This window comes from Schistocerca americana, chromosome 6 (genome assembly GCF_021461395.2).
Source record: "Schistocerca americana isolate TAMUIC-IGC-003095 chromosome 6, iqSchAmer2.1, whole genome shotgun sequence".
In the NCBI taxonomy this organism is placed as follows: Eukaryota; Metazoa; Arthropoda; class Insecta; order Orthoptera; family Acrididae; genus Schistocerca; species Schistocerca americana.
The window spans coordinates 277,377,352-277,402,780 of NC_060124.1; the positions used below are offsets into that span (position 1 = coordinate 277,377,352).

The 25,429-nt window shown below is 42.2% G+C and overlaps 1 protein-coding gene across 23 annotated transcripts in view; it reads right to left on the minus strand.

Annotated features, from left to right (window-relative positions):
• LOC124619503 (CUGBP Elav-like family member 2) overlaps positions 1 to 25,429 on the minus strand; it is a 1,137,606-nt gene that overhangs the window by 399,124 nt on the left and 713,053 nt on the right. Inside the window, exon 1 of one of the 23 annotated variants that reach the window (XM_047145948.1) lies at positions 18,527 to 18,741. The exons of the other annotated variants lie outside the window; for them this stretch is intronic. Within the exon in view, the coding sequence (XP_047001904.1) occupies positions 18,527 to 18,535 (9 nt within the window). The 5' untranslated portion in view covers positions 18,536 to 18,741. Of the gene's footprint in view, positions 1 to 18,526; positions 18,742 to 25,429 lie in introns of those variants that run through there. 23 annotated transcript variants of the gene reach the window in all.

The window sequence follows — 25,429 nt, forward strand, 5'->3', positions numbered from 1 at the left end:
CTCCTGGAGGGTGAGTAATGGCCGCCACACCAGCTCCGGGAACCTCTGGTTCCAAATAAATGAGACATGTCATCTTCACCAGCACGAAACTTGTGTGAAAACAACAGTTTCAGGTTTTTGTTTTACCTCCTCCCAGTTGGATAATTTACGTGATTGACGCGCTGCACATTAGTTTTTAGGTTAAGTTATAGTTTATTTTTATAGCCCCTCTGGAGATCAACGCATTATTGCACGACGGGTAAGCACCCAGTTATTGGACATGGGGCCAGTGTCTGACCGATAGCATTATTGTTCGGAGACGAACGACCTAATCAGTTGGGCGATCTCTTGCATGGAATGGTTGCAAGTAGTACTGTTGATATTTTTTTTAAAAATATTGGGAATCCGATACATCGATATTTAAAAAATATCATTGTTCGCCCCGGTATATCGAAAAAGTATCGATATATCGACGGGAAGAAGGATGAGTTACCAGCCTATAAAAATATCGGCTGCACATTGCAAATATATTGCCAATTTTAGAGCTGTATATTTAAGTATTTATTTATTATTAGATATTCTGTACATCAACAAGCCAGCAGTGAGCCTATCCCCCTCAGAACAAGAACTGAAAAGAGAACGATGCACGTTCTCGCTTGCCGATAACCACTTTGCTAACAATGGCCGGCCGGCGTAGCTGAGCGGTTCTAGGCGCTTCAGTCTGCAACCGCGCTGCTGCTACGGTCGCAGGTTCGAATCCTGCCTCGGGCATGGATGTGTGTGTTGTCCTTAGGTTAGTTAGGTTTAAGTAGTTCTAAGTCCCATAGTGTTCAGAGCCATTTGAACCATTTGCGCTAACAATGGTAACTGCATTTAAGTGCCACAATAAAAAGTGTCCGATGGGTCCGTCACATACGAGATTTGTCCAAAACACTGGATGTCGACTTATCTGTTTCTTGTATTAAAAATGAAGAAATTCCTCCAGCTGTATTTAAGGTGTCGATTTTATTTTGGCAACTAGTTTCAACGTTGTAACAACGTTATCTTCAGGCCCATACACTTGTTGACGTCAACTGCGTGCGGCTGATACTGGAAGTCAGTGGTGAGATACGGACGTGCTCCGTGTGGAAGGGGGGTAGTAACTCACCTTCCACACGGAGCACGTCCGTATCTCACCACTTATTTCTAGTAAGATGACGTTGTTACAACGTTGAAATTAGCTGCCAAAATAGAATCGACACCTTAAATACAGCTGGAGGAATTTCTTCATTTTTAATATAGATTTAAACCAGCTGACGTCCCACTGTCCTCCGTTTCAACCAAGGATGTACGAATATTACCTGTTTTTGTTTTTCTGATTTCTGCAAACGCCAGCGACCTGGTAGTTGTAGTGTCAAAATTGCCCGGTGAAGCTAAACGTTGCAGTTTCTGCTGGTAGCGCCAAGCACCGATTACATCGGCACTTCCCCTCACGCACGTCTCCGCTCATCGCAATGACCAATCTTCTCATTTACATTTTGGTTCACAATTTTCACCAACTGTTTTTGAAGAACGCCGATGTGAAGAAATAGCACACTAGTTGCGTTAAAAATTTGTCCTTTTAACGCAACTGGTGTGCTATTTCTTCACATAGGAAATCTTGTTATTCCAATCACGTCTCCCCCACCCCTCCGTACAATCTGTCTCCTTTTCTGCCACCTATAGTCGCTTCACACAGTCAAAGAGAGAGACTGGACGTGATGAAAGCTAAAAATGTAGTAATACTCCTTCACACAATGAAAGTAACATTATGAAACTTCCTGGCAGATTAAAACTGTGTGCCGGACCGAGACTCGAACCCGGGACCTTTGCCTTTCGCGGGCAAGTGCTCTAGTGACTTTTTTTTTTTAATCTCATTGTGTTCGGTTTTGATCGTTGTGTCTGCTCGGGGCGGACGCCGTAAGACATCCATTTATGTTCGTTGTTGATCGATTGACTCAGTTTTTTTTATTACAGAGGGCACGTAGCCCTCTGACCGAACACGCTGAGCTACCGTGCCGGCTTAACTGAGCTACCCAAGCACGACTCACGCCCCGTCCTCACAGCTTTACTTCTGCCAGTACCTCGTCTCCTACCTTCCAAACTTAACAGAAGCTCTCCTGCGAAACTTGCAGAACTAGCACTCCAGAAAGAAAGGATATTGCGGAGACATGGCTTAGCCACAGCGTGGGGGATGTTTCCAGAATGAAATTTTCACTCTGCAGCGGAGTGTGCGGTGATATGAAACTTGGTGCACTTGCCCGAGAAAGGCAAAGGTCCCGAGTTCGAGTCTCGGTCCGGGACACAGTTTTAATCTGCCAGTAAGTTTCATATCAGCGCACACTCCGCTGCAGAGTGAAAATCTCATTCTGGAAGTAACATTATGTTCTTCTACAATTTCATAAGAACAATTTCGACTGTATCGATAGAGCGATATTCTATCAACAGCCCTAGTTGCAAGATACATTTAAAGGATCGGCCGTTGATCTCAGGGTCGCTGACAGCTATCAGCAAGCGCAAATTAATGGCTGAACGCAATACGCTTTCGGTTATTACTTGTCTTCACAACGACCCGCCGACTCCGCTGAATCCTAAGGCAAAAAGGTCATGTAAAATATCCAACTGGGAGGAGGTAAATTAAAAGTAATTACAAAATTTCTTAACAGATACCACATTTAATTACTCTAAAACCAACAAACAAAAAAATGTTATAACGCAACTTATACAGTACGTGTGATTGCTACGACAGACTATGAGAAGAAGACCAACATAGACTCGCGCTGTTTTCCAAAAACAAAGGAAAAATTTTCCTTAGTCTTTTCTTTAGCAGCATCAGGCCACTCCAATATTGCCCATCACCCATTAATCTCCAATACAGTATCACACAATATAATTATTGTCATACAGAGAGACTGCTATTGAAAGAACGTATGTACATGGGACTGGCTCTTCACAAACATAACGAAAATGTATGGTTACTCCAATAATTAACACTTTATAGCGACAGTATCTTCTTATCATTACAGCGTCTTAATCATGTCTATATTGTGCAACAAGCTCCCGACTATTCGTGTTAACCGAACCCTAGACTGTGTGGTCAGTGACGAACGCGAACAATCCACAACACGGACAGTTTAAAACTAGTACAATGATTATAAACAAAAATAATTATTTAATGTATAGCGATATCTCGGTATGAATGACAAGAGATTGTGAAAGACAAAAAAAAATAAAAAAATAAATAAGAAAATGGTTCAAATGGCTCTGAGCACTATGGCACTTAACATCGGAGGTCATCAGTCGCCTAGAACGCAAAACTACATAAACCTAACTAACCTAAGGACATCACAAACATCCATGCCCGAGGCAGGATGCAAGCCTGCGACCGTAGCGGTCGCGCGGTTCCACACTGAAGCGCCTAGAACCGCGCTCGGCCACCCCGGCCGGCCATGAAGTCCGGGAACATTTTAATTATCTATTGCACAAGAACTAAACATTGTACAAGTGTCATACATATTGCATTCTGAAGAGAAACCCTCAAAGGTTTTTTACGAACATTCGATATGAGAACCATGAGTGACCCGGCAGATGTCAACACGGTAATCGAATACTTGCCATACCCGTTGCCGCGTGGCACCGTCGACTGTGGCAGCCGCTTCCCGTATTCTCTCCCCGAGCTCTGCTACATCACGTGGTAGAGGCGGTACATACACCCGATCTTTAATGTGTCCCCACAGAAACAGAGTCACACGGAGTGAGATCTGGTGATCGGTGAGGCCATTTCATGAAGCAACTGTTCCCTTCTGTAGCACGGCTAATCCATCGTTGCAGCAGCTCCGTGCTCAGGTACTCACGAACTTCAGGATGAAAATGAGGTGGAGCCCCATCCTGCTGAAAGATGAACGGAGAGTCCTATCGCACTTGAGGCATCAGCCATTGCTGCAACATGTTCAAGTAGGTATATCGAGTGACAGTGCTCTCGGTGAAGAATTGCCTGACAGTGCTCTCGGTGAAGAATTGCCCGTACACTTTTCGATGTGTTTACCTTTGGGGAATCATGCTCACATTCAATGCATTCGTGTGGGTGCTTTGTACCCCAGATTCGATAATTATGCCTGTTCACGTTCCCATTGGAGTGATAAGTGGCTTCGTCGCTAAAAATTAAGAGATTAACAATGCCATCCCATCCTCATTTAACTGTTGTAACTGCGAACAAAACTCAAAACGCTTGTCTTTGTCGTCGTCACTGAGCTGCTGCACTAGCTCCAATTTGAAAGGTCTCATAGACGGCTTCTCTCATTGGAGCCATTTCGAGTTCACGGGATGCACGACGCACCGATTTCTTTGGACTCCTTATGAATCTCTCTCGTACGCGCTCCACATTCACTCCACTCACACAGGGACGTTCTCTTCTCATTGCCGGGCACAAGCAACCCGTCGCAACGAATTTGTTGTGCCAATGGTAAATGGCCTTCCCTGTTGGTGGCTTCTTACCGTACTTAGACCTAAACATCCGTTGAACAGCTGTAGCACACTTGTTTTTGTCGAACTCCAAAACAAAGAAAGCTCGCTCGGCACCTGAACTCGCCATGTTTGCGACTAGCGCTGACTATCGGCAAATTACCAAACTACGCTGTGGCGGTAAACATGAAGAAACAAAAAACTTTCAGGGTTCCTCTTCAAAATTCCATATGTATGATATGTACAATGTTTGGTTCTTGTGCAATAAATAATTGAAAGTGTTCCCGGACTTTATGTACACACTGTATATATTGTTAATAACATTATTATTAATGGCCAGAAGGTAATATTACAGGAGCTAAATATTTAAATCACAATTGTTCCTGTCTCTTTATTCTGAAAGGTCCGAGAAACTGTGACCTACTTCCTCAAAATCCTCTGTTCGCCTGCAAGTGCATAAACGGTGCTTAACAGTTACTTCAGGCCATTTTCTTGTTATTTAAACGTATTACTTCTGTGAGAGGCATTTGGAGACGGTATCCACGAAGTCTTAAAAATAGTATGTGAAAGTTTGTGTTTTTCAACGTCTACTACTAAGCCTGCAGAATCAATAGATGATCAAATGTTACAACGTAGTTTTTCTGACGCATTTCTGCAGTCTGTATACAACAAACTTGTTAAGAGTGAACTATAGGTGTCGGAACGAGCGTTTCTTAACGCCTGGATATATAAAGACATTTTACGAAGAACATCTTGAATACCTTTCTTCAACTCTCATTTCCATCAATGGAACGATGTTAACCAAACTTGGTACATACATCCCTTGCTGTCAGGCGACAAAAACTGTTGGGGTTTAGCACTACGTATCTATCTATCATAGTTCAGCAGATGTTAAGTCATATACAATGATACGTGAAAAAATGCCACATCATGAATGAACTTCTAACACATTTATTACTTACTTCTAAAACACACTTACATTCCAGTCAGCTTAAGGAATTGCCTGACACCTTGCGGCGCTTCAGACAGCTTTCAAATGCTAAGTGCAAACGGCTGTAGGTGGGCACAATAGCTTTCTAGAAAGTTATGAAGACACGTTGCCATGGAGACGCTTACAAAATCGCGTTGTAGACACGCGAAGCAGTTCCGGGTCGACTGCGTGAAAATAGAAAATTGATGAAATTTGTCAGCTGGTATTACTATAAAACCGAAACAGTGCATGTGCCATCTGAATTGTAAAACCGTCCTCTGAATATTATTTCTGTTAGTACCAATAATCCGATACCATTTTGCAGACCGTTCTTTGAATCACTCATTTGGAAATTTGAGTGCGTAGCTTCCGCACGTTCTAAGAAGCTACGCTTCAGAATTTTTATATCAGAACGAATGTCACCTTCTGTCTTGTTCGGCAGTTAGTCCAGAGAAAGTCACAATTCTCCTGATTTTCGAAAGAGAATAATTGTCTGGTCTCTCGTGTCTAGCGTAAGGTTTTCTTTGTTAAAAAAGGTCATATTGCCCATTTGGTGCTATGAAGTCTGAAATAGGCCGAACTCTTCCAAACAATCCTAGCTATTTTCACTACGATATCCCGCACTCTATTTTCTGAATACTCTACACGAAATGAAGTCAGTTTTGATCATTCAGGATCTGCGGTGTTGTAGCCGACACTCAAAAATAATGTTTTGATTGTAAATGCAGGTGTGGATGGAACGTAACTGTTTGGCCTGACATCGTTTAATACTCTGCACACGGTTAGCAGTCAGCTTAGCATCGATAAATTCTTTCCGCCATTTTCCGTTAACTTTTACTGTTGTTTTCCTTGAAGAGAGGAACGCACGTTCCATCATTATCCATAAGATCACATAAAACAAATAGTGGGAAAAGCAGGCGCCAGGTTGAGATTCGTAGGAAGAATTCTAAGAAAATGTGACTCATCGACGAAAGAAGTAGCTTACAAAACGCTTGTTCGTCCGATTCTTGAGTATTGCTCATCAGTATGGGACCCTTACCAGGTTGGATTAATAGAAGAGATAGACATGATCCAGCGAAAAGCAGCGCGATTCGTCATGGGGACATTTAGTCAGCGCGAGAGCGTTACGGAGATGCTGAACAAGCTCCAGTGGCGGACACTTCAAGAAAGGCGTTACGCAATACGGAGAGGTTTATTATCGAAATTACGAGAGAGCACATTCCGGGAAGAGATGGGCAACATATTACTACCGCCCACATATATCTCGCGTAATGATCACAACGAAAAGATCCGAGAAATTAGAGCAAATACGGAGACTTACAAGCAGTCGTTCTTCCCACGCACAATTCGTGAATGGAACAGGGAAGGGGGGATCAGATAGTGGTACAATAAGTACCCTCCGCCACACACCGTAAGGTGGCTCGCGGAGTATAGATGTAGATGTAGATATGTTAGGATTCGGCGAGTGTCCTGCTGCCTCATACGAGGGCTGCTGGGAGGTACACTGTATACCCTCTAGCGGAGAAAATTATAAGGAATCTTAACTACAGCGAATGACCTCCATGGAACAGACAGCCTCTAGTAGACACGAAGCATCATCATTGTAACAGGCTGCCATCGCTGAACAACCGTGCTACATATTTCGCACATTGTAAATTCCCTTTCGCACTTTGACTCAATCACAAATTTGTCATTAATGCTGAGCAAAGAACACATCAGTATCGGAGAAATTTTGTGCTCTGTTTCTGGACAGCATTTACCACATCAGCCAAAGTTCCTCAGTTATGATCTCAAGCGGAAGGAGAGTGCCACATGTAGCAAATTAACAGCACGACTACAAACTGGACGAAGCTTCGGCTAAAATTTACACTTTTTCCGAACTGCGATTAATGTTCAGTAGAGGACATATTGCATTTCTGAGTGTTCACGATGTGCAACGAATGAAAAGCAAGTACGAGTAAATTATAATATGTTCTGGAAAGGTTAATTTTTTGTCTCCTTTTTGTGAAGTCCTAAGTTCGTTTTCCATCCAGTAATGTAAATAAATCTGTAAATTCAGTTATGTTTGTGTATTTTACTTTTTACTTGTTTTCTCCTCGTCTGTGCTTCCTTAACGTTTCACGGCTTATCTTGAGCTATACAATATTAGTCATTTTCATATACATGTCCGCAGCTCGTGGTCTTGCGGCAGCGTTCTCGCATCCCGCGCACGGGGTCCCGAGTTCGATTCCCGGCGGGGTCAGGGATTTTCGCTGCTTCAAGGTGACTGGGTGTTGTGTCGTCTTCATCATCATCGTTCATCCCCCTATCGGCCGGAGGAAGCCACGGCAAACCACCTGCGATAGGACCTTGCGTAGTCAGCGGCGCGGGTCTCCCGTATCTTCCCATACGCTCCTCTGAGTACATGACAAGTAATTTGGTAGCAATTACACGCGTCATACATGAAGCAATTTTACGTAAGTCGCACGATTTATTAATTTAGTAATTGGTGGCATACGTGAGTATCCAGTATCAAAAATGGCTCTGAGCACTATGGGACTTGACTGTTGACGTCATTAGTCCCCTAGAAATTAGAAGTACTTAAACCTAACTAACCTAAAGACATCACACACATCTATGCCCGAGACTGTAGCGCCTAGAACCGCTCGGCCACGCCGGCCGGCTATCCAGTATCAAAGTAAGTCAGTAACGATTTCATGGACACCAGAAATACGGAAGGGAAGTTATTACCGTTCACAGAATATCCTCTTTGGAATGCACTCCAAAAACATTTTACTCATAAGGGAGTGATTTTAATTTGCAGATAAACTTTCAAATCCGTCACTACTGTAACCAAACATAAGGAAGATTCCTACCAACAAAGGAAAGGCATGTCTAACCCTTTGACTATCGTCGGTAACCATGAATCACACGGTAGTGTGTAAAAGGATCAGGGGGAATTTGCTGCATGTTATTGCTATGAACGAGGGCTACTTCGAAAAACGAAGTCACTTCGGTCGCTAAATGGAAACCACAATGAAAATTTAAAAAAAAAATAATTATTTGCCACAGTTAGTTACACCTTCCAGATATTAATCTACATAGTCTCCGCTCCGACTCATACCTTTGTCGTAGCATTATACTAACTTTCCGCACCCTCGCCATAGAAGACAGCCGTCTGTGCTTTCTGCCAATTGTCTACGATGATTTGTATTTTGTTGTCTCTGGCAAAATGTTGTCTTAAAAGCCAGTGGTTCATGTCAGCAGGGAAATAAATATCGTGCAATTTCATTCGACAACATTGAATTTCAGTAGTACAAGATCAGCTCTTTAGTTTCTATCTGAATCGGATGGATATTGTCGCTTATTACAGATTAACAGCACGCCATGATTCACTGAACACAATAATGAAGTAAGCATTGATATATGAGAAGTAGGTAGTTCGCTAAAATGAATGAGTAGTAGTTGCTTTTGTACTGAGCCATCCAGAATTCATAAGAAAACCACAGTGTTAGACAAACAACATTCAGAACGAATTTTTGTAATTTTAGGTTTGCTGCGATGGTAACTTATGAATTTCAATTTAAAGAAATAAAAGAAAACAGTCAGCTCATAAAATTGTGGCGTACACTGAACATAGCCAGAAAGTATTGAGATTCGCAAATTCCCCATTTACCAGCTCTTATAGCCATATTTTGCAGACCAGTGTTCAGATTTTACATTGTGTAAATTGTGACATCATGGATGTTATGGGAGTCTGTTGCCTAGTTTTGTTCTTACACTAATTGTGTAATAGAATTTCTTGAAATTTTAGGGGGTCTACTTTTCAAAGGATATGTTTTCCTGAATTGCAATATCTCCGACTCTCCGACATTTTGCTAAACCATGTACTACTAACTGAAAGCAAGCAATTTATCTCTCTCTCTCTCTCTCTCTCTCTCTCTCTCTCTCTCTCTCTCTCTCTCTCTCTCTGTTTGTGTGTGTGTGTGTGTGTGTGTGTGTGTGTGTGTGTGTGTGTGTGTGTGTGTGTGTGTTTCTTCCTATGTACTGCATTGATTTCAAGCAAACCTGACACCGAACCAGCAAGCCTCATGAATACACAAATTTGGACAAAAACGTTTTGTTTTCCAGCCTCTGGAATATAGGCTGCCTTGCAAGACAGGCAAGTTTTGTTGGGCAGTACCAGTATCAGCCTGCCAAATCAACCCGTTTTGCACGACAACCTACACGTTTGAGGAAGAAACAGTTTTCTGGGGCCTAATATGTATGCTGCCTTGCATGACAGGTTGCGTTCTTAATATATATATTAATGACTTGCCATTCTATATTCACGAAGATGCAAAGCTGGTACTTTTTGCCGATGATACAAGTATAGCTATCACACCCAACAGACAAGAATTAACTGGTGAAGTTGTAAATGATGTTTTTCAGAAAATCATTAAGTGGTTCTCTGTTCATAGGCTCTCATTAAATTTTGACAAAACATAGTATATACAATTCCACACATTAACTGGAACTACACCATTGATATATACAGACTACGATCAGAAGTCGGTAGCTAAGGTAGAATATTCAAAATTTCTAGGTGTATGCATTGATGAGGGGTACCTATTTTCATTCTCTGCTTTCCTACGGCATCATATTCTGGGGTAACTCACAATTTAGTAAAAGAGTGTTCATTGCACAAAAGTGTGTAATCAGAATAATTGCTGGAGTTCATCCAAGATCATCCCGCAGACACTTATTTAAAGAGCTAGAAATCTTCACTGAAGCCTCACAATATATATATTCACTTATGAAATTTGTTACTAACAATCCAAACGAATTCAAAAGTAATAGCAGTGTACATGGCTACAACACTAGGAGAAAGGATGATCTTCACTACTCAAGGTTAAATCTAAGATTGGCTCAGAAGTGGGTAAATTATGCTGCCACGAAAGTCTTTGGTCACTTCCCGAATAGCATAAAAAAGTCTGACAGATAGCCATATAGCATTTAAAAGGAAATTAAAAGATTTTCTTAATGGCAACTGCTTCTACTAATTAGATGAATTTTTGGATATTGTAAGTGCGTAATTTTCCAAACCCCCACAAAAAATATTGTCATGTAATATTTTGTGTAGTGTAATATCTTTTATTAACCTGACACGTTCCACATCATTACGAAGTATCGTATTCATGATCTATGGAACAAGTACTAATCTAATCTTGTTCTAGTATTTAGCTGCTCTATCGGCGTGCTCTGCACGACGGCCTGTGCTTCAGGGCCAGATAAAAGTTTTTCAAGCCCCTTATGTTTAGCGTGCCCTTTACGACAGGGATGTTTTGGGAGTAGCGTTGGCCTGCTTTATTGAACTGTATTGCAGAGTGTGTGTGTCGATGAGTGTGACTGGAGGCTGATTGAGAGGGATGGACAGAGTGAAGGCAAGGAGAAAATGGATGGAGATAGGAGAGGAGGGGGAGCTGAATGGTGTAGAGTGGTAGTGGGCAGTTGGGAAGGGAGGAGGGGGAGGCAGAGTTGGATAGAGAGGAGTGGAGGAGGATACAGTCAGAGGAAGGGGGTGGATGATATTGTCAAAGAGATGGGGGTGGACGAAAATATCAAGAGAAATGGGGGTGGACGAAAATATCAAGAGAAATGGAGGAGGAAATGAATAAACAGTGTGGGAAGGAGGAGATAGATAGAGGTGGGGCGATAAAGTGGACAGATGCACGCAGAGTAGGAGAGCAGGAAGTGTGTTCAAAATATGTGTAACACATACGCAGTCATGGGGAAAAGGCTAGTTATTACAATAAAGCGTTAAATATATTTCATGGTAGTTAAACAATTTCATACTCATTTTACCCTAAAATGACAGATGAGGTAGGGAAAAGATGTGTTATGCTCTTTTGACATGTAGAGGCAATGAAGGAAGACAATTTAACATGTAATACAGACACATTCTTCCAGAACAGGATAACAGGCAAAGAAAATGGGTGGAGATGAAACACACAAAATGGCTTCGAAGAAATGCAGAGTCAGCAGAAGGAATTTCAGACAAAGTCAAGTAAGTCTAAGGTTTTCAGGAAAATTCACAAGAAAACAACTGCAATCAAATGGTCAGATGAGAGGAAAAGAGCTCATTCTCGAAAATGAAAGATTTTTGGAAAAGGAAAAGAAGTATTTTTTCGTGGTAGTTATTAGCTCGCCAAACAAAAAACAAAAGAATTATTATTTTGATATTAAAACATTTTATATACGATGGGCAAAATTAAACTGGTTCGAAAAATACAGGGTGATTCAAAAAGAATACCACAACTTTAAAAATGTGTATTTAATGAAAGAAACATAATATAACCTTCTGTTATACATCATTACAAAGAGTATTTAAAAAGGTTTTTTTTCACTCAAAAACAAGTTCAGAGATGTTCAATATGGCCCCCTCCAGACACACGAGCAATATCAACCCGATGCTCCAACTCGTTCCACACTCTCTGTAGCATATCAGGCGTAACAGTTTGGATAGCTGCTGTTATTTCTCGTTTCAAATCATCAATGGTGGCTGGGAGAGGTGGCCGAAACACCATATCCTTAACATACCCCCATAAGAAAAAATCGCAGGGGGTAAGATCAGGGCTATCGCAGGGGGTAAGATCAGGGCTTCTTGGAGGCCAGTGATGAAGTGCTCTGTCACGGGCTGCCTGGCGGCCGATCCATCGCCTCGGGTAGTTGACGTTCAGGTAGTTACGGACAGATAAGTGCCAATGTGGTGGCGCTCCATCCTGCTGAAATATGAATTGTTGTGCTTCTTGTTCGAGCTGAGGGAACAGCCATGTCTCTAACATCTCCAGATACTGTAGTCCAGTTACAGTAGCACCTTCGAAGAAATAGGGACCAAAAACTTTATTGGCTGAAATGGCGAACAAATGTACAACTAAATGAAACTTCATAGCTCCCTTAATTCGCCGACAGATAGTGCTTAGCTCTGCCTTTTGTCGTTGCAGAGTTTTAAATTCCTAAAGTTGTGGTATTCTTTTTGAATCACCCTGTATTTCGTGCAACCCTACTTACATCATAATCCCTGCATAAGAAGTAATTACCAGCAGAATTATACAAACCACAAGTACCCCTGGTTGTAACATGTGAATATCTATATCTTCATGGTATTTGCATAGAATAGGCAATAAACAGCCAAATAGTTGTGACAAGGAAGAATATGATTTTTAAGCTGTCCTCTTCGTTTCCTGCCAAACCACACACTCTGAAATCGCCACATATTCGGAAATAAACAGTCTAATACTTATTTAGTCCTTCGTTTTCTAATCGGATATAAATTGAAATCTCATCAAATAGTGCAAAACACGAGAAAGTTCCAAAATGTGTTAAAAACGCTAAGAGGAAAAAAAAGAAAGAAAAGAAAACAGCACGCAAGTCTACTACCTTTGATCGTAATCCACGACACCACGCCGAAGACGTGTGATTTTCTTCTTTTGTGTCAGCTATCATGGCATCTCTATAAGACATATATCGTGATGCGTCATTGACAATTATATAGGAGAAGTATTTGCGATGTATCTATTGTTGCCTTGAAACGTCATACTGCAAGTTATAATACGAAATATCTAAATACTCCAAAATCAATAAGGCGTCTGCCGCATCGAGTGAAACGTCATTCTGACGTCACTGCAGTTGGTATGATTCTGCCGATACGGTATGTACCCCAGTAACGACGATGTACGTTAGGTTGTTTGTCTTAAGGTGCATAACGCGTTTTGAGGGTTAGTTTTACCTTGCCTAGCCTGTGTATTTTATTGTACTTGCTACTATTATTAACGTCTAATGTATCTTTGGATACCCCTCCTCCTCCACCTCCCTCACACCCAAAAATTGAACCGTTGATGCATGCCTGAGGGGGGGGGGGGGGGTAGAAAAGTTCGGATATTATTCATTTAAATACAGGGTGTTACAAAAATGTACGGCCAAACTTTCAGGAAACATTCCTCACACACAAATAAAGAAAAGATGTTATGTGGACATGTGTCCGGAAACGGTTAATTTCCATGTTAGAGCTCATTTTATTACTTTTTTCAAATCACATTAATCATGGAATGGAAACACACAGCAACAGAACGTACCAGCGTGGCTTCATCCACTTTTGTTACAGGAAATGTTCAAAATGTCCTCCGTTAGCGAGGACACATGCATCCACCCTTCGTCGCATGGAATCCCTGATGTGCTGATGCAGCCCTGGAGAATGGCGTATTGTATCACAGCCGTCCACAATACGAGCACGAAGAGTCTCTACATTTGGTACCGGGGTTGCGTAGACAAGAGCTTTCAAATGCCGCCATAAATGAATGTCAAGAGGGTTGATGTCAGGACAGCGTGGAGGCCATGGAATTGGTCCGCCTCTACCAATCCATAGGTCACCGAATCTGTTGTTGAAATGCGTACGAACACTTCGGCTGAAATGTGCAGGAGCTCCATCGTGCATGAACCACATGTGTCGTACTTGTAAAGGCACAAGTCCTAGCAGCACAGGTAGAGTATCCGTATGAAATCATGGTAACGTGCTCCATTGAGCGTAGGTGGAAGAACATGGGGCCCAATCAAGACATCACCAACAATGCCTGCCCAAACGTTCACAGAAAATCTGTGTTGCTGACGTGATTGCACAATTGCGTGCGGATTATCGTCAGCCCACACATGTTGATTGTGAAAATTTACAATTTGATCACGTTGGAATGAAGCCTCATCCGTAAAGAGAACATTTGCACTGAAATGAGGATTGACACATTGTCGGATGAACCATTCGCAGAAGTGTACCCGTGGAGGCCAATCAGCTGCTGATAGTGCCTGCACACGCTGTACATGGTACGTAAACAACTGGTTCTCCCGTATCACTCTCCATACAGTGACGTGGTCAACGTTACCTTGTATAGCAGCAACTTCTCTGACGCCGACATTAAGGTTATCGTCAACTGCACGAAGAATTCCCTCGTCCATTGCAGGTGTCCTCGTCGTTCTAGGTCTTCCCCAGTCGCGAGTCATTGGCTGGAATGTTCCGTGCTCCCTAAGACGCCGATCAATTGCTTCGAACGTCTTCCTGTCGGGACACCTTCGTTCTGGAAATCTGTCTCGATACAAACGTACCGCGCCACGGCTATTGCCCCGTGCTAATCCATACATCAAATGGGCATCTGCCAACTTCGCATTTGTATACGTTGCACTGACCGCAAAACCACGTTCGTGATGAACACTAACCTGTTGATGCTACGTACTGATGTGCTTGATGCTAGTACCGTAGAGCAATGAGTCGCATGTCAACATAAGCACCGAAGTCAACATTACCTTCCTCCAATTGGGCCAACTGGCGGTGAATCGAGGAAGTACAGTACATACTGACGAAACTAAAATGAGCTCTAACATGGAAATTATGCGTTTCCGGATACATGTCCATATACATCTTTTCTTTATTTGTGTGTGAGAAATGTTTCCTGAAACTTTGGCCTTACCTTTTTGTAACACCCTGTATATCGACCTGATGATGGAGAACCATTACACCGAAACACGTCCCTGGAAGGTCAGTAAATGCGACCAGTTAGAGTTGCACGGATCTTCCCTTTGGTGGCACGTTTTTCTCGGAGAACGGACGCCCTTCGACAGCCACAGACGGGGGAGGTGGGGCGACGCGGAACAATGGCCGGCGGCGGCGGTGAGCGGGCCCTGGCGCGGGCTGGCAGAGCGGGAGCTAATTCGGACGAATTCTTGGCAGGCCGCGGTGGGCGCCCGCCGCCAGCCGCCAGAGCGCCGGCCGCGCCGCCTTGCGGACGCGGAACAACACAGTGGCCGCTGCCGCCGAAGACGCCTAGGCCAACAAGGTCTCACCCCCCCCCCCCCCCCATCCCAGTACCGCGGACTATGGTGGAAGAGTAACTTACGAGGAGTCACGCCCCGCTAACTACGAGACAACGGTGGGCGGGGGGATTCCCTAGGCTTGGGTAAAAGCCATCTGCAATGGCTGGCGCGCATTACGCTTTGTTCACTTGTATCTCTTGTAGCAATTACTTGCGATGATAAGTTAGAGAAGAGCTCTGACACCGTCTAAGGGCATCCAAAACACAGATTCTCCTTTTGTTCTACTCTCTCGTCAGCAGCCCGAAGACTGATTGGATGCAGCTTTCTACGACAGTCAATATTTTGCGAACAGTTTCGTCTCTGAGTCACCATTGCCCCCTTCATCCATTTGAACCACCTTAGCTTCGTTCTGCCTCTGTAACTTCTAGCCCTCCATACCCTTCTCCATTACCAAATTAACTATTTCTTCATGCCCTCAGGATAAGCCGTTAGCCATTTTTCCAGAAAACCGATTCTCTATTCTACGTTCTACCCTATCAATTTCCTGCTTATCAGTTACCTGATCTATACATCTAATCTGCAGCTTTCTTCTATTACAGCCTATTTCAGAAGGTTATTTTCTCGTGACTCTACTGTTTATCGTCCACCTTGCGCTTCCCTATCAGGCTACATATCAAACTAATGTTTTTCAAGTGCTGGCCGTACCATTACTTGGCATTTTACAATTAACACAAGACTGAAAAGTCTCTCCTCAACGCAGATGGAAGCTAAAGCATACCACACTCCATACGTTTTATAATTTCTGTCGGATTTTATTTACTCTTTGTGACTGACATAACTGTAGCTCTTAACTTCAGTAGTCAAAGACAAACAAGGTAGTTCCAGCAGGAAGTACAGGACCACCACCGTACCTTCCACTGCCAGTCCCCACTACCGCGCAGAAGTCAGTGCAACAGATATTTCTGAAAGTTTCAAGAAACTTCATCTGCTGTGCTCTGTAATATTCTGTGAATTTGTTGATCTGCCAATTTACCAAATCATTTTAAGGAAGGGTGCCACGAACTACTGGACAGTTTTGCAACAACCATGGTGTCTAGTAACTAGATCCTAGAAATGATTTCATATCGTCGGGTTTTCGGTTTGTCACCATTTGAATGTCATATTTCAATTACGTCACTCGTAAAACGGAAAGGTGACTTGAAATTCCGCCGGCGGTGTTAAACCACGTAACGCGTACCAGAAAAAGAGAGAGAGAGAGAGAGAGAGAGAGAGAGAGAGAGAGAGAGAGAGAGAGAGAGAGAAGGGAGGGACTTCTTTGCTGTATTCGAAATGCTAAGATGGTTTTCAGAATGAAGCAAAGTAAAGGACAATTTATGTGGGAACCCCTCGGTTTCATGACCATTTTGATTATTTTACAGTTTACACGTACCCTGTTTGTAACAATGCCACAGACTATCAAATGTCCCTCAGCCTTAATGATGCCTCAGATCACGTCAGATGATCTGAGATATTGCTAATTTACCAGTGTGTTCTTAAATGTATCCACCCGAATTAAACTGCTTCAAAGGAATGCGAATAATCCTGCTGCCTTTGACAGAGGGCGTCATCGACAAGGAAGCCACTTTCATCTTTATACCTCTAAGTTTTCTTGGTCTCCATACGAAACAAAGATTATTCTGTGCTCTGAATCAGTTACTGTGTTATTGTATTATATGAGTAGATGACTGGACGAGAGTAGTCTTCACGTCATCGAGCTGCCAATCCTTCCTCGCTGTATGTCTTAAGTGATACGAGTGAACGACGAAGGGATGAAAGAGGGAAGAAGCTGGGATAAAACTTAACGGGAGAAATGACGCAGAGATATTGTAATTTGCATTAGTTCGTAGAGCAAAATTTCGTTATTGTTTCCACTATCATTCAACCACATTCCTTTGGCAGACTGCAATCAGGCGAGAAAACTGAAACGATTGTTCCCTTTGTATACTGCCGAGTGTACATAGAGCAGCGATGCCAATCGTATAAGGCACATCGTGCGAGCTGTCGGACTAACCCCGTATCTTGCAGGTGGTGCTATCCTCCAACATTCAGTAGTATACCACACACGATCATTTCAAACTTTTTAAAACATTACCATTACACACAAGAAAAACAGCTAAATACTGTTTTTATTCATCAGGCAATTTACTTTTAACCCAAAACTCAGATCGCGCAGAGTAGAATAATTTATGGAGCGTAGGTGAAACAATGTTTCTGTGCAATGTTTCATGAAGACTCGCAACGGGAAAAGTAGACGAACATAATTACCACGAAGGACGGGTTGTGTGCGCCTAGTAACGCTGAAGCTTGATTCTAGGCATTTCATGCGTTTTGCTGTAGGCAGAACTTCCTCGTAACACATATCCGTTATCCGCAGTGTTCCCACTTGTTTCCCGGAAGCGACTGCGGTGGATACTTAGGTATGTCGCGCGACAAATCCTTAGCGTTACCTAAAATAAGTAGGCGTTTGGAAATAAGTAGTAGGACAAGTATGTACGAATATCATGTGCTGATTACGTCCAGCGCTGATATGAAAACTTCTTAATGTACCATGTACCAGGATTTACTCGTGAGCGATGATTACACACACACACACACACACACACACACACACACACTTCTTATTAAAATGTTACTGCGTAAACTCGTAGAGTCAAACAGGAGACAAGCGACAAAACGAATTTATAGAAGAAATCGCGCGATGGAAATAATTTTGCACTTCTTTTATCACCGACTAAGTGGAGCAGTATCAGGTACAGACTAAAAGAGGCTTTGGAATTCTGCCCGATTGTCCAATTTCGCTTCACTGCGTGTTAGTTATCAGCGGTCGTGTCGCTATAGCTTCACTGGCAAATCCACTGAAGACCGACGACTGAAGACTGTCACAGACGGTCGCGTAGGGCCAGTACTACGTGGTGGACGGAAACGACAGCTGAGATTCTATTTTAAACAGGTGACGTCAGATCTGTTGTGGCGGTGCGGCAGTATCCTGTACGTCGCTACTTGCTTGGTTTGCTGGACTTTTTATTACGTGTGAATAGAGACGTTGAACTTTATTTTCTCGCAATGGGGTGGGCACGGCACACGGAAGCGTCCTTTGAACTTTATTGCTATTTCTGGCCAAAGGAACGAAAACTTCGCTTGTTAAAAGTATTAACTGCAACGGTTACAAACGTTAGGAGCAATTTAAAGGGGTTAAAGAATGGTAAGTATATGCAGGAAACAAAAAGTACAGCTATTACGCACCTCTATCATATAAAGTTACATTCAGATTCGGCGAAAGCGCGACTGCCGAGTTCTATTAACCACGGGAGAGTTACAAGGCGTCAGCTACTTGGATTTTGTGCTTCCACTTCCAGTAAATGCTGTCTCTCCGGAATATTTTCGTTGGGCCGGCGCTCGTTTTTCTTTCTGCAATTCTTCCGGTACGACACCACGAGCGAGCAGCAGTCCGCATCACCCACACAACGCAGAACAACGTGACTGCCCGCTGAGCCCTCTGGCGTCGCCGCTCGGAAGCACAGGTACGAGGTTGATGCTGCCACCTGCCGCCCACCGGCGGAACTATGTGGGCACACACGATCGGTAAGACAGCTCACTGCTACGTGATTGATTTCTTTTTGCCGCTTCTGTAGTGGGGTGTGTACTGACACAATCCGGTCCTTTCGCGGAAATTCTGCTGACGCGTTGTAGTCTCCCCCCTCAATATGAATCTCTTCTTTTTTCCCCTTCTTTCTATTGGTTTCCTTCGACCCTTTCGGTTTCGCAGCAGGGTCCTCTCCCATCTTCCTCCGACACACGCGCGAGCGCGCCAGCCGCCTGTACAGAATGTTGATACTAAGAGCGGCCACGCGATGGCAGCAGAGCGCACTCATGAATATTCAAAGCGAAAGCCCTCTAATGAAAAAACGGTGGTGGAGTTAAAAAAGGGGGGAAGGGTTAGGGTCGGCCCTAGCTAGAAGGGAACGGAAAGGACATCCGAAGGGCTCGGAATCTAGGGCGACGGTAGAGGACGGAGTTAACGCAATCACAGTGGCTCGGCGGACGCATGCAGATGGCAGCTAATTGCACCTGAGATGGCCGGAGGCAGTGCACGGACGATGGACCGCCTGGGTGCATGTCATTTCCAATGCAAAAATCCCACTGCCACGGGCAACTAGCAGGCTGTCCGTACGGCACTTGTGCCTCCCACAGCACGTGCATGTTACTAATCCCCACCGTGACGTAAACTTTATTTTTGATAATTTTGGTTCCAATAACTAGTAGGCTGAACTTTGTTGTCCTAAATCAAACAACGGTAAACAAAAGTTTGAATTCTTAATATGAAGTTATTTAGCAAATGAACAAGAATAATATAAAAGCTATTTCTGTCATTAGTTCACTTTGAGAATACACTTTATTCCGAACCAACACTTCTTTGTACACAGCAGATACCGCGCGGAAGACAGTTCTGTCTTATAAAGAATTACGGAAATGCGTCGCTACAGTTCACTTTACACGAAGCTTTAGCCGGAATAAAAAGCTGTAAAATTTTGCTTTGTGATAGATACTTAACGTAAGTTAAGCGTCGAGGAAACCTGCTTGTATTAGATTTCTTTTTAGTTAATCGAACTTTCTTGCTGTAAAAGAAATTAAATTAAGAGAAGTCTATGTTTTAAGATTTGCTACCAACCACTAATTTTAAGATGTTTTCGTTCACCGCATTTTGCTGATCCATGGCATTACCGAAACATCAACAAACTGCTGCATTTCTAGATGGACTGTTAATGAAACATCGGTTGTTTTGCTTGCTTTATTGACAGATAAATATCCATACACTCAATGAAGATAAATGAAACATTGAAAGTGAATAATGGTTGTTTAGCACCAGTACGCATTGCGAACTTGTCTTGGTAGCTTCCAAAAGTTGTGTTTTCGTTATTTTCCTTGTCACACGCAGTAATATGGTAAACGTATCTCAGAGTCATAAAACACTATCAGTAAAACATAGATTAAAATGTGGGTCAAGATTAACTTTTTATACACCGAACAATCCGATTTCAAATACACTTCTAGTGTTTTATAGGTACTGATAATATAAAAAGATGCTACTAAGCAAAGATACACATTTTTGCAGCAGGTGTCAGATGAGGTAGAAGGTAACATTCTAATCATTACGTTTTTGGCAATAATAGATAAATAATCTATGTGCAGCAGAAGACAAGTACACGTAGTAATTCTTCAAAAATACATGTGACAATGTTTTTCAATAAAAAGTACCCTTTATACTGAACGAAAGTTACATACATAATTTGTTAGAAATACGCGAGGCATTTATTTGTATTAACTACTGGCGGAATTTATTGTTGTGTCGTAAGAGACAATAGCTTTTAGAAGCTTTTTTTTAAGAAAGCATTTTTAGTTAATTCACTTTGGTCACCAAAAAGTTTTGTGATGATATGTTTTTATTTGTGAATATTTCTGTTTCTTCAAGGATGTTCTTATTATTAGCCTTTGTTTATACAGTGGTGTGTGGGTTGTTTCGATTGCTTTCTACACGATGTCTCTCTTCAGCAATGTGAGCAGCAAAAATCACTTACTCTAGTTGTTTGTCCGAACTTCACTGAGGTGCTCCTTAAATATTATCTCCAAGCTTCTGCCTCTCTGACCAATGTAGTACTGTGGGCAGGATTCACTTACTAGTTTGAATATACCAAATTTCTTATGGGTATGATTAAACTACCTATATGATGAATTGCCTGATGTTAGAGATTTTGTTTGTGAAGAAACTTATTCTGATATTTAGAGTTTTTAAGATGTTTGCTGTCGTAGAGGACAGGCTTCCTAGAACGGGCTCAGCAGCATATTTGAGCAGGATATTTAGTCTTACTTTTAGAACCTTATATTAGCAACAGAGAGTTAGTTGGTGTGTGTGTGTGTGTGTGTGTGTGTGTGTGTGTGTGTGTGTGTGTGTGTGTGTGTGTGTTGCTCTTAGCTTTTATTCCATTTGAAATTTTGCCAATAAGAGAAAGATTGTAACCTTGGTTATCACAGACAAACCAGCTTAATAAAAAGAAAACTAAAGTAGTTTTGTCGACACCGAAGTGTCAAAAAATGACAGTCACATGCATAGAAGTTGCACAAAAATGAAACTTCAAAATTTGCTGAGTATTTTCCACTACTTTAGACTAGCTCTGATTCATACCGAACTACATCTGAGCCCAATAACCATGAGGGGTGTTAACAGAGGTAGAAATATCAGGAAAAGACTATCTTGCGAAAATAAAAGCTACGCTGCGTGACAGCCCTTATGATCAGAGATGACGGTAGACTAACAAAGCAGCGAAAAAAATGCCATAAATAATGATTTTAATTGAATCAACTGTGGGTTTTTGGTGAAACATTGTAAATTAACTGAACACTTTTTTTCCTTGTTTCACACTTTTATTATTGATGTTACTGCACAACCTAAGTTTGATTCCCAAAATATGATAAGGCACATGTAAACATGATGACAAGGCAAAGATAATCAACTCAACTTCTTAAGGTGTCGATCCATAGCTTAATGTACAATTACGTCAATGACCTTTTTTTAACAACTACATTGTAGTCTAACTGCTGAATTGCGTAAATGTATATAATTTATTAAAAATGGTCACTGACGGGAACTTCGATACCTTAAGAAGTTGAGATGATTATCTTCGCTTTGTCATCATGCTTAACTGTTCATTATCATCTTTGGGAATTTGTAATGTACTTGAAAATGGGCTTATAACCGGAAACCTAGGTCGTGCAATAGCATTAATAATACGATTGCGAAACAAGGCAAAAAACAGTGTTTGTTTAGTCAATAAATAACGCTTGAAAGCAGCATTATTTCTTAAACAGTCTGCTTGGGCGACTAAGCACGTGGTCCACAGAGACAATTTTTTCATCCACAGGGAAGCTGGTTTTGTCAAACTGTAAATTACTGAAGAGCTCCATTAGTTTCTGATGTGATGAAACTTTTTTTCCAACAATACAAATTTTCGGGTTAGGGAATAGCAACCCATCCCTGCAAGATATCGCTACTACGGGCTGGATTGTTCCATTAGAGAAAGCAATTTATTGCATTTTTTTTTCTCTTTTTTGAAATGATCGTTGAAGGAGTACAAACGAGAACCAGTTGCAGATCAGTTTGTCCCAGCAAACAGCGTTATATTCCGGAAGTCCCCAAACGCTGTAGTCCTCACTTTCCCACCTGATAAAACTATCTTACGCTAATCTTGTTTTGTGAACTGACAATTTTTGTCTATGGCTTTACTTGCCTCCTTGACTAGATAATGCAAAAATGGACCTGAGCAAAAACACTCCGCGGGTAGTGGATAAACATACAATGTGCTTTTTTGACGGGGCTTAAAATAGTTACTCGAGAAATAACTAATTTACACAATTGCAGGGCCAACATGAACTTAAGCAGTTTCTATTGCTCTCACTGTGACAACTTGGCGGAAGATTATTATTCGTAAAAAGAAACTTTCTTGTCACTTGATTCATTATTTCTGGGGCACAGATTTCATTTGACTGGCGAAGTTAACTATTTTATTTATATTTATCAACGGCAAACCTATGTGTTACGAGCAATGGGGCAGTTCGATTAAAAGCAGCCGCTTTTCACACGAATGAATGCGATTAACCCCTCTGTCCTCGGAGTTTGCAGTCTGTTTTAGATATTCTCAGCATAGGAACATTCATTATTTAATGTGCCATACCGTCTTTACAGCAACGTGATTTTCACCGTAGCATTGCTAGCAGTTCGTTAAGAATCTCATTAACACGAACGAAAAAAGGAGTTTGATTCAGCGGTGCTAAACGCAAGCACTGCTGCTTGTAACTACTTTGGATTTTCATAGGTTGCGCTGCAATGCACTTCGTACAGCTCAACATGTGTCTCCTCTAACGTCACGGCGAAACTGAAATCCCTACTCTCGTTTCTCCGGTCAAATTTTGCTGCTTTGGTTGCGACAGCACAGACATTGGGATGCGTGTCGAGGCCAGTATCAATATTACTTGCTGTGTGCATACCATTTCACAGTTCTCATCAAAAAATAATTTTCTCGACACGAGAAGACGTGTAGTTGTAATGACCACGAGCATGTTCTCCGATTTCATTTTTTCATTTGAAGAATTGCAGGTGTAAGCATTCTCACGCACACGCGCGCGCGTTAGAGAGAGAGAGAGAGAGAGAGAGAGAGAGAGAGAGAGAGAGAGAGAGAGAGAGAGAACGCACTGGCGCACAAGTCAGTGATGTTCCACTGAATCAACGGTGGTATGCTCGGGCTACCGATTAGTATCTATGGCTGAGTGCACTACGTGTGCTGTATTGAAATTTAAGTTTCAGTGTTAACAAGACATACTTCGAGTCCTGAAAATTATTGCTCTCTTAGTTGGCCCCTGCTGTATGTGTTTTTGCTGGCCCACGAAGGATTGTGGGCACCGAAGTACCCCAGAAGGAGGAAGCTTGGAGACAGCTGCTCCAAGAGATATGATGTGGGCAAGGTGTCGTCAAAAAATATGGTGAATAACTTTATCGGATGCAAAGTAACAAGCTTAAATAGGATGTGACCTGATCTCCTACGAAGTACTGTCCTTGGCCAGCAATGCACTTATCCAAAAGTTGAATCCATGACTGGAGCCATATCCGGAACGCTTCTTTTGGAACCACGTTCAACTGGTCTGTCGTGGCCCCATCCATATCAGGAATGGTGTCAAATCGTTTTCCTTAAAGCATTGTGTTAAATCTGGTGTTACATTTGGTGAGTACAGCGGATGTGGACATACAAGAACACTTTTCCCTCCCAGAAACATGCGAATCAAAAGTGAGATGTTGCACTGCGCGTTATCATGATGAAGAAGGAAGCCATTGGCACATTCTTTTGGTCTCCACCTTCTTCGCACATCGTTTCGCAAACGGTGCGGTGTGCCCTTGTAAAATTTGGCGTTTACATTTGTTACCTTTGGAACGAACTCTGATCCCATGTTGTTGTTGTTGTTGTTGTTGTCTTCAGTCCTGAGGCTGGTTTGATGCAGCCCACCATGCTACTCTATCCTGTGCCAGCTTCTTCATCTCCCAGTACCTACTGCAACCTACATCCTTCTGAATCTGCTTAGCGTATTCATCTCTTGGTCTCCCTCTACGATTTTTACCCCCCACGCTGCGCTCCAATACTAAATTGGTGATCCCTTGATGCCTCAGAACATGTCCTACCAACCGATCCCTTCTTCTAGTCAAGTTGTGCCACAAACTCCTCTTCTCCCCAATCCTATTCAGTACTTCCTCATTAGTTACGTGATCTACCCATATAATCTTAAGCATTCTTCTGTAGCACCACATTTCGAAAGCTTCTATTCTCTTCTTGTCCAAACTATTTATCGTCCATGTTTCACTTCCATACATGGCTACACTCCATACAAATACTTTCAGAAACGACTTCCTGATACTTAAATCTATACTCGATGTCAACAAATTTCTCTTCTTCAGAAACGCTTTCCTTGCTATTGCCAGTCTAAATTTTATATACTCTCTACTTCGACTATCATCAGTTATTTTGCTCCCCAAATAGCAAAACTCCTTTACTACTTTAACTGTCCCATTTCCTAATCTAATTCCCTCAGCATCACCCGACTTAATTCGACTACATTCCATTATCCTCGTTTTGCTTTTGTTGATGTTCATCTTATATCCTCCTTCCGACATATTCTTGTGTTCGAGTTGGAAAGAGGGGTGACGGAAGCAGAGGCAACCATAAAAATTTTATGTTATGTGTATCTCTTGTTTATTAAACTGATGGACAAACGCTATGCACCAACCTAATAATTACCCGAAAAGATTAAGGGAGAGGTTGCCATGTGAACTGATATTCAGCCATTTCCTGATAATACGCAAGACATCAACGTGGAAGCTTGAGTCCTTTTAGTCGCCTCTTAACGACAGGCAGCAGTTACTGTGGACCTCTTCTAGTCCGAGACACTACAGGGGTAGGAGACTGGATGTCTGCTCCTAACTTCTCTTCCATTAGATATCGGTACAGGAAGAAAAAATGAATGTTGAGGTTTTACGCCCCATAGGTGACAAAGTCATCAAAGCGGTGCCCTAAGCGATTTAGCAAAACCAAGAAAAACACAAATCTG